The 15,930-nt window shown below is 40.3% G+C and overlaps 1 protein-coding gene across 3 annotated transcripts in view; it reads left to right on the top strand.

Annotated features, from left to right (window-relative positions):
* Positions 1-15,930, top strand: part of LOC126188916 (serine/threonine-protein kinase greatwall) — a 132,374-nt gene that overhangs the window by 39,837 nt on the left and 76,607 nt on the right. For all 3 annotated transcript variants that reach the window (XM_049930627.1, XM_049930628.1, XM_049930626.1), the window contains exon 4: positions 14,826-14,917. In XM_049930627.1, coding sequence (XP_049786584.1) covers positions 14,826-14,917 — 92 coding nt within the window. The remainder of the gene's footprint in view (positions 1-14,825; positions 14,918-15,930) is intronic.

The raw sequence follows: 15,930 nt of genomic DNA, 5'->3' as shown, positions 1-15,930 counted from the left end.
GATTGTGTCTCATCTTCATAAAGAAAAGAAATATGGTAGCTGACAGTTAGCAGGTCACATATTTTGAAACCAATAAAATGTGTAAGGCCATCCATCTACTGTAATTTGCAACAACATGAGTTTCACAAATTAAAAAAAGAAAAGATACGCCCCCATAATAAGTGTATAGGATATGTTATTACTTCCCCTTAATATAACACAAAAAAACAGTAATACAAAATACAGATTTATTGCATTCAAGTATACACACTCACTATTACAATATCATCTTGTCACATGCACCATTCACAGTAACATAAAGTGTACTTGAGTCCACAATAATGTTCACACTTGTACAGGTGATAACACAATGTCTGTCGATGTCGCACATCAACTCCCCCATTTTCCTTAAAAAAAAAAAGAGAGAGAGAGCGAGAGAGAGAGAGAGAGAGAGAGAGAGAGAGAGAGAGAGAGAGAGAGGTGTGAAGGCCTTGTCATGCCAAAACGATGACTTGAAATGGTGCATACCTCACTTTCTTCTTGCCCACCTCAGGTTTTTTTTTGTGGGGGGGAGGGGGGGGGCAGCAAGGACCAGCTGTGTTACAGTTAGCCATATGGGCAGAACACAGCTGGGAACTACCTTGGCGACTTGCATCAGCAGTGTATGGAGAGTGTAGCGACAAAACCAGTTTGCAATCACAGTCTGTCTCTCACCTCTGCATGTGTTCTTATGTGGGCCAAGCAAGCAGCTGGCCACTGGCAAGAATGCTAAATCTACTGAATTGGTTAAGTATCTTGTAGAGGTGTCCTTGTCCCTTGTCGTGAAACTGGAAGCCCCCTGTTGTCTGTGGGAACATGCATCTCACTAGCCTGCCAGAGTATGTAAAAACTGATGTAGGGTTGGGAGGAGGTGGCATCTCCTTAAGCTTGGAGACATTTGCTGTCAGACCCAGTGCCTTTGAATTCAATGGTTGTGGAGCACTGAAATTGAGGAGCTTTCCATTGTCTGTATGTTCAAGCTTCAGCCGCTCTATCGAAATCATGTCCTGTCTGCTGTTCTTGTCAATGACGAACATGTTTCCTCTCCTAGAAATGACTCCAAAGGGCCCGGAGTAGGGAGCACTGAGATCGGCAACCTAACAGAATTGTCTTTGAGCCACACGAACTGACAGCTTTGCAAGTCCTTGTGGGTGAGAATTTTCTATTTGCCTTACATAACCAGACTGAGCACCACGAGATGTTGCATGTGTGAACACAGTGATTGTACAAAATTGGTAGAAATCTCTGATGATGATGATGAAAGTAGTGATGTAGGTGTGATCAGGTCGCCAGGTATCTGTATACGGTCTGTGAAGGCAGACACTATCTGTCTACTTTAACTGTTCGCGGGACATCTACATCTACATCTACATTTATACTCTGCAAGCCACTCAACGGTGTGTGGCGGAGGGCACTTTACGTGCCACTGTCATTACCTCCCTTTCCTGTTCCAGTCGCGTATGGTTCGCGGGAAGAACGACTGCCGGAAAGCCTCCGTGTGTGATCGAATCTCTCTAATTTTACATTCGTGATCTCCTCGGGAGGTATAAGTAGGGGGAAGCAGTATATTCGATACCTCGAAGCAGTATATTCGATACCTCATCCAGAAACGCACCGTCTCGAAACCTGGACAGCAAGCTACACCACGATGCAGAGCGCCTCTCTTGCAGAGTCTGCCACTTGAGTTTGCTAAACATCTCCGTAACGCTTACCAAATAACTCTCTGACGAAACGCGCCGCTCTTCTTTGGATCTTCTCTATCTCCTCCGTCAACCCGATCTGGTACGGATCCCACACTGATGAGCAATACTCAAGTATAGGCCGAACGAGTGTTTTGTAAGCCACCTCCTTTGTTGATGGGCTACATTTTCTAAGGACTCTCCCAATGAATCTCAACCTGGCACCCGCCTTACCAACAATGTTATATGATCATTCCGCTTCAAATCGTTCCGCACGCATACTCCCAGATATTTTACAGAAGTAACTGCTACCAGTGTTTGTTCCGCTCTCATATAATCATACAATAAAGGATCCTTCTTTCTATGTATTCGCAATACATTACATTTGTCTATGTTAAAGGTCAGTTGCCACTCCCTGCACCAAGTGCCTATCCGCTGCAGATCTTCCTGCATTTCGCTGCAATTTTCTAATGCTGCAACTTCTCTGTGTACTACAGCATCATCCGCGAAAAGCCGCATGGAACTTCCAACACTATCTACTAGGTCATTTATATATATTGTGAAAAGCAATGGTCCCATAACACTCCCCTGTGGCACGCCAGAGGCTACTTTAATGTCTGTAGACGTCTCTCCATTGAGAACAACATGCTGTGTTCTGTTTGCTAAAAACTCTTCAATCCAGCCACACAGCTGGTCTGATATTCCGTAGGCTCTTACTTTGTTTATCAGGTGATAGTGCGGAACTGTATCGAACGCCTTCCCGAAGTAAAGGAAAATGGCATCTACCCGGGAGCCTGTATCTAATATTTTCTGGGTCACATGAACAAATAAAGCGAGTTGGGTCTCACACGATCGCTGTTTCCGGAATCCATTTTGATTCCTACAGAGTAGATTCTGGGTTTCCAGAAATGATATGACACGCGAGCAAAAAACATGTTCTAAAATTCTACAACAGATCGACGTCAGAGATATAGGTCTATAGTTTTGCGCATCTGCTTGACGACACTTCTTGAAGACTGGGACTACCTGTGTTCTTTTCCAATCATTTGGAACCTTCCGTTCCTCTAGGGACTTGTGGTACACGGCTGTTAGAAGGCGGGCAATGCATAACCCCAACAGTACTAGCAGCAAGGCACCAAACCAAGACAAATCACCACATCTTAAAAGCCGCCTTTAAAGTGTGATGCATTCGTACTACCATACTGTTGCTGGCAGGATGATAGCTATTTGTGAGAAACACATGCATCTGCCACAATATCTATGCCTGATATGTACTGTATGTCAGTTGTAAATTGCACTATAAACTGAGCGTGTCTGCATTGGCAGAGTGAGTGGGCGTATTTCATGTGTTGAAAAATTATGGTATGTGAATATTGTGAAGTGTTGCCACAGAACTGGAGCAATTCTTCAAACACCTGTCCTTCAAAGTGTTGCCCTGTCAGTCGTAATTGTCTGGCAATATATGCGGAACCTTACAAATCCCGGCTGCACCAATACCTTGGCCACTGATTCAGCTGAAATATTTCGAATAGGTACCACTTCTGGCCATCACTTGATATGGTCAACGATTGTTAAAAGATAGCAATATCCACCAGAGTAAAGCAATAGTCCTACAATGTCTGCATGAATGTGGGCAAATCTTGCTGTCGGTGTGGGAAAGTACTGAGCTAGTGCGTATGTATGCCTGGCTACTTTACTGTTTTGGCAACTCCTGCATGCATGGGTCCAGGCAAGACAATCTCTCTGTCTATCCATGGCCTGTCTGCTTTTCCAGCTACCAGCTTGGCAGAGGCTCTGATATCAATGAGTAAGGTAGTACTGGACAACAAAAATTTTATGCCACCAGATTTCAGGGAAAAGCAGCCGCCATCATCCTCCAGTTGTATCTCACCAAATTCCCTGTTGTGTGCCCTGAAGCAGCATGTGCTGAAGTTGTAGAGCTGTATACCAGTGCTTTTTGAGGACATGTTGAAGGGAACCATCATCTTCCTGTTTTGTAGCCATGACAGTCCAATTAGTAACACTTAAACTAGGACAATGGTGGGAAAGGCCATCTGCCACAATACCTATGCCTAATACGTACTGTATGTCAGTTGTAAATTGCACTATAAACTGAGCGTGTCTGAATGGGCAGAGTGAGTGGGGGGTCTCTCATGTGTTGAAATGACGGTCAGGTAGATCTACATCTACATTTATACTCCGGAAGCCACCCAACAGTGTGTGACGGAGGGCACTTTACGTGCCACTGTCATTACCTCCCTTTCCTGTTCCAGTTGCATATGGTTCGTGGGAAGAACGACTGCCGGAAAGCCTCCATGCGCACTCGAATCTCTATAATTTTACATTCGTGATCTCCTCGGGAGGTATAAGTAGGGGGAGCAATATATTCGATACCTCATCCAGAAACGCACCTTCTCGAAACCTGGACAGCAAGCTACACCGCGATGCAGAGCGCCTCTTTTGCAGAGTCTACCACTTGAGTTTGCTAAACATCTCCGTAATGCTCTCAAGCTTACCAAATAACCCTGTTGAGTGGCCCTTGTTCCTTATCCAAGTGAGACAAATGATGTCAATAGTAATTCAGCATTCCAATGAACCTGTGTAGTCCTTCGAAGGAAGGTGGAAAAGGCATCTGCTGAATACTCTTCAGCCTCTTAGAAGGGAAGTGCCTGCATTTAAGATTGTATGCCCTAAATATGCACTTTCCTTTTTGCAGTAATATATTTGCCTCTAGACAAGGAGGAAAGAACAGCATTGCCTGTAGACAGTGGAGGAAAGAACAGCAATTGATCACGAAATCTGTCATTTTATTACAACAGATCTAGATTCAGCTATTACGTAGTCATCTTCAGTGCAAAAAATTACAAATCAGGAGAGCCAGGAACAAAATACACTGAGCACCAAAGAAACTGTTACAGGCATGTGTATACAAATTCAGAGATATGTGAGCAGTCAGAATACGGCACTGTGCTCAGCAACGCCTCTATAAGACATCAAGTGTGTGGTACAGTTGGTAGATCGGTTACTGCAGCTACAATGACAGGTTATCAAAATTTAAGTGAGTCTGAACGTTGTGTTATAGTCGACATACGAGCAATGGGACACAGCATCTCTGAGGTAGCGATGAAATGGGGATTTTTGCGTACAAACATTTCACGAGTTTACCATGAGTATCAGGAATCTGGTAAAACATCAAAACTCCGACATTGCTTCGGCCGGAAAAAGATCCTGGAAGAACGGGACCAACAACGACTGAAGAGAATCGCTTAACATGACAGAACTGCAAATTGGTGCTGATATCAATACTGGACTATCAACAAGTCTCAGTGTGCGAACCATTCAATGAAACATCAATATGGGCTTTCAGAGCCGAAGGCCCACTCATGTACCCTTGAAGACTGCATTACGCAAAGCTTTATGCCTCACTTGGGCTCACCAACACTGACATTGGACTGTTGATGACTGGAAACATGTTGCCTGGTTGGGCTAGTCATGTTTCAAATTGTGTCAAGCAGATATAAGTGTATGGGTATGGAGACACCCCATGAATCCATGGGCCCTGCATGTCAGTAGCGGATTGTTCAAGCTGGTGGAGGCTCTGTTATAGCGTGAGGCGTGTGCAGTTGGAGTGATATGGGATGCCTAATATGTCTAGATACAACTGTGACAGGTGACATGTACGTAAGCATCCTGTCCGATCGCCTGCATCCATTCGTGTCCATTGTGCATTCCGACAGGCAATTCATATTCTTGAGGAAAAAAAATCTTGTTTCACAAAGTGCCTAGCATCCAGCGCACGTTCGTCTATCGATTATTCATATGGTTTTGAAACGCATCCCTGTTGGTTTTTGAACATTTTTGAATGTGTGCATTGTGTACATCATGTTTCTGCCAGGGAAAACCCCATCGCATCTAGAAATACTTTCCTAAAGACAGAAGTGGATGGGGCTATACGAGCTGAGTGGAATAAAGCTGAACGTGTGAATACTGATCGCTGTTTGTTTATATGGTTGACTGGGTTTGCGAATGATTAGCATTGTTATAATTACTAGCAAAATCCATAAATTCAGGCTACCACAGAAAATGTTTTTGCCAGACCACTACGCTAGTAAGGGCCAGTCCCCGGTAACAGCCGCTTAAGTTCTGTTCTCGAAGTAGCGTGGAAAATGCGATCTACGAACACATAATAACGCCTAATGGGAGAATAAATGGGGAGGGGGGGGCTAACTAAAGTGTTGATTGTGGCAGGGTTAACTGGAGAATAAGTTTTGATACTGGCAGAAATAGTTACAGAATTAATGATGACAAGAGTGTTTGTTAGAATGAAGAAGGAGAAGAAACACGGACATCACACAAATTATGGAAGAATATGGCAATTCCGAATTAATATAAAAATTTCGTACTGCTACTTTTCAAGCTCATGCTTGAGAAGCTGGAGTGTATGAATGAGATGTGTAACTATTTCCTAACATAAAGCTCTTTGCTTGTAGTAGGACTAATAGGCATCTAGTATTGATACTTCGTGAATTATGTTCTATCGTGTTATAAAAATGACAATTTGTGCCAAAGAGTCTCGTTTATTTGGTGTGTGTTACAATTGCTGCAATATTAGACAGGCCTATTTCATTTCATCTAGCAGACAGTGACAAAATACGTGTAATCAGATCAAGAAGCAATACCAGTTTTGGATATTATTTGTTTTAACAGCTTCTTCAGTATTAGATAATGACATTTCACTTTTTCATGCAGCAAAATATTTGATGAACTTTGGTGAAGTAATAGATTCTTTCCCAGAAAGGAAAGCATGCCATGTCAAGTTGCAGCAAAACTAGAGCGAAAAAAATGCTAGGACTTGAGGATTGAAGAAATGTGTACTGTCTTCCTTGTCTCTTGTCTTTACTGATTTATGTAGCAAATACTTAATTTTATGCCACCCAAGAAAACAAGTTATTAGCTAATAGGCAATAAAGGGTGCAAATTTTCTGAAGATTTCTTGTTTTCCCGCTTACAAATAATCCCATCCAATATTAATTGAGAGTTTTTTGTTAGAGGGGCTGGATGTCAAACTGGTCGACTGGGAGCAGGAGAGGCATCACGTGACATTTTAATTTCCACCATCCTGAATATAGTTTGATGACATCGATTACAAAATAATACACCTTTGAACCCCATAGAGTGAAATACAGTGACTGCGATAGAAGAATGCCGTGTGAAGAGGTGTGGCACTGGGCTTTGGCACACTTAAGACCAAGTAACATGTCTTACAGTTCCTCGAACACATATGTTTTATACATATATCAATCTTCAGGAAGATGTGCGCTACACAATGAACATATTTTTGAAAAGTCGATTTTTTAAAATTTTTCTCGACCTACCTCAAACGCTCGAGGGAGGGGGCAGCACCGCAGTTCAGAAATGTCATTGATCCAGGGCTGACGCACAGGGCAGTCCAAGCACAGAGCAGTCTTGAATTGTAGAGGGAAGGTGGATAGTCTCCATGTGCCCCGTGTTTATGTTTAGTAATTTTGCAGTTTCCTCTCTGTTTATTGCTCTCATGTCAAATGAAAACAAAACAGATGTATGTGGCTGGGAGCTATCAAGTGATTATAATACATTCACATAATTACGGAAGGCTAAAATATGTTATTAGTTTCAGATTTTATTTTATTTCCACCTTTCTGACACTCGAGCATTAATTGCCTTGTAGAACAATGAAGTTATTTTTGTCGATTTGCTGAAGAAATTTGGCTTTTATTAATCTTTTCTGCAGAGGCAGTCAATTTATTTGTAGTGAAGTGTTTAATTTCACACTATTGGCTGGTTTCAACTGTTCACTGCATTTCAAAAGTCCATGTTTTCATCTTCTAGCACGTGCGGCATTATGCCATAATAGAGAACCAAACACGAGATAATGCAGTACTGGTACTCCAAGAAAATATACATCCTAATCTGGACATACGAATGTGCACTTTAAGTCAATTTATGCATTTTAGTATGCTTCACGAAATTACGATCCTCTTGGAGTATCCTATGATCTCTTGTTTTTTTATGATATAATGTAAGATCTTTTAATGTTTTACATGTACAAACACATGGGCTTCCTGCGTCATCATAGCTGTGCAAATGCAGTGATTCCTATTATCTGGCGCTCTCTGGCAACTGCTGAAACAAACCTATTTCTAACAGGTCACGGGAAAATATTGCAAATGGTTGTTTAAAAGAGTGACTTTCAAAATAAATTTCCTTTTACGCAAGACAATCTATGTGCCAGAATGTACGATGAATCTCTTAAATCGCAGAGCGTTTGACTCTCGTTAAAAATCAGCTCTTTGAGGACAGCAATATAGAAAAATTTCGAGCCCCTAAGATCAGACCTTTATGTCATTATTAAAAATTTTACTGGCACATTTCGGTGACGTATCTTAAAATGTAACACATGCAGAAAAGATCAACATTATATATGAAAGCTTATTTTCTGTTGCAGCTTACTAATCTTAGAGACCAATATTATATGTGAAAGTTTTGCTTTTCTTGTAGCAACACTAAGTATATTAATTTAAAACATTAACTATTCTTATTAGTGTGTATGCGCTACTTGACAGTAATATTGCTATTGGCTGACTACGTCATGTGTCCTATGCTCTGCTTGCGAGATCACCTGACGAACTATGACTGGCTTACAAAAGCGCATCACAATCCTGATTTCAATGCTTCGGGAAGTAACATGCGGTTTTTGGTGTAATTCGTGGTCTTTTTTCCTGAGTTTCATTTTGTAAAGGGCTGGGAAATTCTACACCGGTGTGTAAAACCATAACCATTCAAAGAATTGACAAGTTTTTCAGTTCTGACGAAAAATACACTGTCACTTAACATGGGAAAAGTGTGTTTTCATCCGGGAGAAAGTGTATTTTTAACCGGGATGTCCGGGAATTTTTTTTCTTGTCCATCTATACACCCTGTGGCAGGAGTGGTGCTTATATTCACTTCGGCTTGAGGGCATTCCTGTAGTGGTGCGGTCCTATTCCATGCACCATTGGCCAACATCCTTTCACCACCTTCTCTGGTCTTGCATTCTTTGTCTTCGTTCCAGCGCGAGTGGTTATCCCAGAACATTTCCCCCCCCTCCCCCCCCCCAAAAAAAAAAAAAAAAAAAAGAGAGCAATGGAACATTGTTGTGTAGGGCATGTGACCACGGCGGGAGATGGGGGATGTAGGAGTGTGGACGCAAAGTTGGACGTTGTGACTAGATTTTTGTGAGTGGGTCAAATTCTTATGTTTGTTCCGTTGCAAGCATGTGGATCGCACATGTCCTTTCCTACTACAAGCATAACACTGAGCTTGTTGAGATGGGCAGTCCTGGCGTTTGTGCCGTGACTAACACTTAGGGCAAGACTGAATTCTGATAGCGTGTGTAGCTGCCTGTTAAGCGAACTGCTTATGTGGCATAGAAGGTTGTTTACTCGGCATGGTTAATGCACGCCACCGGTGCAGGATAGAGTGATCACGAACAAAGGACTCTACCTGGCATATAGCTGGCTGCTCAAAAGTATGAGCTGACAAGGCACCGGAATCATACTGACCTAGAATTTGCACTACCTGCTGAAATGATGGTTCGGACTGTTTCAAGATTTTTTCTCTGAGTTTGACATCAGGTACATTGTACATGATCACATCATGCAACATAATGTCTGACTATAAAGCACTGCAAGTACATTGGAATTTGCATTTCATTATCATACCTTGCAAATCTGTTACCCACTTGTGATAAATTTGCTCTGACTGTTTTCTGCAGTTGAAGAATTAATACCTAGCTGCTACCACATTCACTTGTTGGTCATAATAGTTTGTTAGTGACTGTACAACCTGATCATAATCAAGTTCACTCGGAGTGGCATTAGGAAAAAGTTTATGGATGATGCGGAACACTGCACTTCCTATCATTGTTAATAGATAAGGAAGATTCACAGTAACTGGTATATTGTGAACTAGTAAATGTGCCTTGAACTGTTGCAACCACTCGAGCCATTCTTCTTCCTGTCCACTAATGTCTGTATACAGTGCTGATCTGAGTGGCCGAGGCTGGCAGGAGTGGCGCTTACGTTCACTTCTGCTTGAGGCGTTCCTGTCGTGGTGTGGTCCTGTTCCGAGCACCATTGGCCGACGTCGTTTCACCTCCTTCTCTGGTCTTGCATTCTTCGTCTTTGTTCCAGCACCTGTGGTTATGCCAGAACAATGCTTCAGAAAAATACCTTCACAGAAGACCTCCTAACACAAGTTTCTGTTAGAAGTTTCAGAAGTGCTCTTCTTGCTATAGTCAGTCTGCATTTTATGTTGCCTCAACTTCAGTCCTTATCTGTAATTTTGCTGTCCAAATGGCAACTTATCTGCTATTTTTTATGTCTAATTTCCTAATCTTATGCTCTCAGCATCACCTGATTTAATTCAACTGGATTCCATTACCCTTGTTTTATTTTTCTTGGTGTAAATCTTCTCTTTTCGAAATTCTATGCATTCTATTCAGCAGTTTTTCCAAGTCCTTGGCCAGCTCTGTAAGTATTACAATGTCATTGGCAAGCCTTAAAAGTTTTAATCCCTTCTCCATGAACTTTAATTCCCTTTCCAAATTTCTCGTCGGTTCATTTTACAGCTTACTCACTGTATGAATTGAATAACTTTGGGGCTAGGCTACAAACAACTCTTACAACTATACTAGTTGTAAATAATGGTTTGCTCCCTCAATTTTATCAGATACTTTTAGAATCAAATATTCGAAATGCTATCTACATACTGCAGTATGTATTTACAGTCACTGGTGCAAGGTCTTCTGGAGAGAGTGAAGAGATTCTTTTTGTTTTGTCGCATATGTAACAATACTGTGTTTTAAATAGTCTTAGCTCGTTGTAACTTTGTATTGTGTTAAGACTGAGCAAGTTGGCACAGTGGTTGACACTGGACTCACAGTCAGGAGGATGATGGTTCAAATTCCTCTACTGCCATCCAGATTTAGGTTGGCCATGATTTCCTTAAATCACTTAAGGCAAATGCCAGAGTCGTTCCTTTGGAAGGCATGCCAAATTTCCTTCCATAATCCCAACTAGTGCTTAATTTCTGATGATCCTGTTGTCGACACGGTGCAAACTCCAAAATTCCTTATATCATGTTTAAGGCAGCTGACACGTGAATTGAACAAAACAGCATCAATTTTTACTTGCACACCATGGAAGTAGCAGCTACTTGAAAGGGCTGCACAAGCATGTTAATCATAAGAAATTGCTTTACTGGTTACCATAACACAGGAATAAACAAACAACATTAGTTAAACAGTTGTTAGTCAAGTTTGATTAAAATTGATCCAATTTCAAAATGCAAGACACTGCTTGGACAAAATATGAAAAGAAATTTCTAGATAAATAATTTATACTTGAATTTAGAAAATTGTAGAAGTATACAAACTATTGATGAAACAAGTCCCTAACAGCTTTCAACTGTACAGCACAAATGGCTGCATTTGAAAATAGTAGTCTCCTATAGAGCTGCAACAACACTGGGCATTCTCATAGAGAAAAACAAAATATCATTATGTAACTGATTGAAGTAAATGCATGAAGCAGCTGTGTGGAGCCCACTGCAACTGTCAGGGATTTGCTTGTGCCAACTGTACTATATATTTGCATAATGTAAGAAAGATGAGTCTTGTTGCAGTAACATTGAGTAAAATGTTTTTTGAGCTCCCAGCTGTGTCTAGTGGTTAAAATGCCACGAGTGTAGACCAAGTACTCTTTGATCATCATCAGGTGAAATTATTGTTGTTGATGGATTGTTTTTGCACTCTCGTACACTGAGGTGAGAAAAGTGGTGGGATACCTCCTAATATCATGTTGGACTTCCCTTTTGCCTGGTGTGATACAGAAACTCGATGTGGCATGGACTCAACAAGTCGTTGGAAGTCCCCTACTGAAATAATGAGTCATGCTGCCTCTATCGTCATCCATAATTGCGAAAGTTTTGCCAGTGCAGGATTTTGCACACGATCTGACCTCTTGATTGTGTCCCACAAATGTTTACTGGGATTCATGTCGGGTGATGTGAGTGGCCAAATCATTCACTCGAATTGTCCAGAATGTTTTTCAAACCAGTTGTGAACAATTGTGGCCCAGCGACATGGCACATTGTAATCTGTGAAAATTTCATCTTTGTTTGGGAACGTGGAGTCCATATTGCTACAGATTGTCTCCAAGTAGCCAAACATAACCATTTCCAGTCAGTGATCAGTTCAGCTGGAACAGAGGATCCAGTCTATTCCAGGTAAATACAGCCCACGCCATTACGGAGTCACCACCAACCCGCACAGTGGCTTGTTGACAACTTGAGTCCATGGCTTCATGGGGTCTGTGCCACACTTAAACCCTACCATCAGCTCTTGCCAATTAAAATCAGGAGTACTCTGACCAGGCTGCCATTTTCATTTTCTGGGGTTCAGTGTGCATGGTCACCAGCCCAGGGGAAGCGCTGCAGGCGATATCTGCTGTTTGCAAAGGCACTCAAGTTGGTTGTCTACTGCCATAGCGCATTAATGCCAAATATCGCTGCCCTGTCCTAACAGATATTTTCATCATTCATCCCATATTGATTTCAGTGGTTGTTTCATGCAGTTTTGCTTGTCTGTTACCACTGACAACTCTCTGCAAATGTCATTGCTCTTGGTTGTTGACTGAAGGCTGTCTATCTGTATTGTCCGTGGTGAGAGGTAATGGCTGAAATTTGGTATTCTACTCACTCTCTTGACGCTGTGGATCTTGGAACATACAGTTTACTAATGATTCCCTAAATGGAATGGCCCGTGTGTCTGGCACCAACTACCATTCTGCATTCTGAGTCTGTTAATTCCCATTGTGCAACCATAATCACATTGGAGATCTTTTCATATGAATCACTTGAGTGAAAATGACAGTTCTGCCAGTGCCCTGCCCTTTTATACCTTGTGTACATGATACTACTGCCATATGTGTCAACTTGTGCCTCGCGGTGCATTCTTAGAGTAGTCAGGGCGCTAATGACCATTGAAGTTGTGCGCCCTAAAACCACAAAAAAAAAAAAAAAAAAACTGCCATATGTATTTGTGCATGTTGCTACCCTGTGACCTTTGTCACCTCAGTGTATACTCTAGTTGTCAACTGAGACACCACTGGTGGTAGTGGTAATGCCTTACATGGGCGTATGGTGACTCCCCATTCAAAGAAACATATTAATATTACTGAGCTGCTCAAAGAATTAAGTTAAGTGTTTTTGCTCTTCATGTAATTGTTAGTCTTGAAAAATCATCAACCTTGTAATGTATTTTGCTTATTTCCACTCCGTTATGTCTTGTGGAATAATGTACTGTGGTAACTCGTCACTTAGAAAGAAAGGGTTGATTGCTCAAAAGCCAGCAGTAATAATATGTGGTGGTAAGCTGCAGTCATCTTGAATTTTTTTTCTTTTTTTTGTATATGCATGCCAATAAGAATTGGAATTACCTTGAGATTTCCATATATACAACAATGGAATTTGTCATAACTCCCCACAATTTTAGAAGTTTAATAATGAGTAATAAAGGTTGATACCACTAAAGGTACCATCAGTGGCTCAGAAATAAGTTCAGTATGCATCAACAAAAATTTGGATCATTTTGTCGATAACGTAAACTGTCTGTGACATAGTGAAGTCAGTCTTAAATGTAGCCTAAAATCATTTCTACTGGTCAACTTCGTTTATTCCATTTTTACTTAGAAGTGGTAGAAAAAGAAGATTAATTTTAACAGTAGTTGCATCAAAAGGATTGAAGAAAAAAGTAGTTCAGTAATGTTTAAATTTAGGCTAATGTGCCGTGGGACCTACATCATGCTCAATTGTAGACAGCTGTGTGTGTTAAGTATTGCCAGCAATTTTAATTTCAATGACTTCTCGAACTGCACTGTCCCAGAAGCCATGAGTGTGAGCTCAACAAAGGTGTCATTAGATTTGATTCAGTGGCTGTTCTCCAGAACATGTTCAGCTAAAGCAGATTTGTCACTGGAACATAGGTGATAAAATATCTTGGAAGATAAGAGATGAGGTACTGGCAGAAGTAAAGCCGTGTGGGTGAGCTTTTGAGCCGTGCCTGGATAGCTTAATCAGCAGAGCACTTGATTGTAAAATGGCAAAGGACCTAGGTTCAAGTTCCAGTCCAGCACACAGTATTAATCAGCCAGGAAGTTTCAAACCAGTGCACACATGATTGCAGAGTGAAAAATTCATTGTCCATTAAATTAAAAAACTGATAAAACACTAAAATTTTACCCAAATTTTGCATTCTAACTGAAACAACATCAAAATGAAAGTAGTTGTTTCTGATAGACTTAACTGTGCTGTTTTAAATGGTGTCAAATATTATAAAATCAACAGTGTCAGTTTTTATATAGGAGGGTGTCAGATATAGGCAGAATATGATACTTTTTGTGTTTTTGCATCTTTAGAGGTGGATAACACAGGGGGGGGGGGGGGGGGGGAAAGGACTGATGACCTAATAGTTTGGTCCCTTTAATCACCCATCCAACCAACCAGCCAGCCACCAACCACATACAGATTTTATATGGTTTGCTTGGCTTTTGTTGATGTATACCTTCATCCATTCCACATCCTGTAGATTCTCATTTTAAATAGGGTCTCTGGTGTGCGATTTAATGAATAAATAACAATTGGTACAACATATTCACAGTGAATGGCAAGAATTGCACATGGCTTGACAGGGTACAACCCATCCCCCTCCCCTTCACCTTCCCCCTCCCACTCTACCTCCCCTCCCCTTTCTGCCCCAGATGTGGGTGTGACAGCAGTCTAAGAATATTAACTGCTGTTTATTTTGAAATTTTTTACTGGGTTTATCCAAATCCTGTTGACCACTGTGAGCTTCTGTTAAAATGTACTTTATCATCACCATTAAGTTTGATGAATAGCTGTAAAAAGAGCAATAAACTGGACTGATTATCAAAATAGCATCATAAAACTAAATTATTTTTTGTGTTGTATATCACTAGAATGTGAAACATTTATGACTGTTTTAAATATTTGTGTATTTTGTTAAGAATTAACTAGTTTTCTCTGTTACAGTTGTTACCGAAAGAAATGCATTGGCTCTGTCTCGAAGTCCATATTGTGTTAATCTTTTTTATTCATTACAGTCTGCTTCAAATATTTACCTGGTAGGTATTGAGAAATGTTTTGTGCAGTTAGATATAATTTTCGAACATCAGACTCTATAATTTGCTCTTATGCTTATTATGACTGTTGAATAATTTATGAGACCTGTATATAAAATAAAGAATATATTTTGGTTTAATAATATTTGGGTCATTCCATCTCAAATCAACTAACAGTCTGAACCTTGATATCTCAGATTTGGATGAAGTTTTTTTTCAGGTAATGTACCCACTAACACTAGTTCAAAATTTAAAATTTCAAATTTTTCTGACCTTTGGTTTTTGAGTTTCGAGTGTTTAAAAATAAAAAAAAACCTCCGTTTTTGATCAAACGATGATTGTTTTAAAATGCTGTAGCTCGAAAACTATACAACCTAGAGAGCTTAAACTTCCACCATTGTTTTCCTCTATAAATTCCCTTCAATTTGATACGTAACATGACTATGCTACCTAAATTTGAAAATTTTAAACTATTCCAAAAAAAACATTTTTTTTATAAAAATTATATGTGTTGTCCAGTCTGTCTACATGTATGCAAAATTTCAAGATGGGATGTCAATGGGTTCTTATATAAAATATTTTACTACTGCAATACACACTAGTGAGATGAAAAGCAGACTATTTCTACACTATGAATACTAAGGTATGCCTGTGTAATTCTAACAGACTTAAATTATTATGTTAGGCTTTTTGTGCAACATTACCCTCTTATTGTTTGTTAATTCATTAAATGATATTTTAATGCGAGAATAAAATATATAAAAAAATAATAACTTAAGAATCTTACGATTTTGTACGACATTTACTTTTTATTATTGAAAAAACATGAGATTTTCATATAGGGTCAAGGCTCTAGTTTTGGCCACTACCCCACTTATGGCCACCTTGATGTAATGGGGAAGCTACTCTGCATCCTTTCATCATATGTTATAAATGGGAGGGAAAACTAAACCATCTGCAGTATGTCTTCATATCAGATTGCCTGAAACACAATGCAGTCGCTTTCTATGTATTCC

Source organism: Schistocerca cancellata, chromosome 5 (genome assembly GCF_023864275.1).
Source record: "Schistocerca cancellata isolate TAMUIC-IGC-003103 chromosome 5, iqSchCanc2.1, whole genome shotgun sequence".
NCBI lineage: Eukaryota > Metazoa > Arthropoda > Insecta > Orthoptera > Acrididae > Schistocerca > Schistocerca cancellata.
This window is presented reverse-complemented; position numbering and strand designations above follow the sequence as displayed.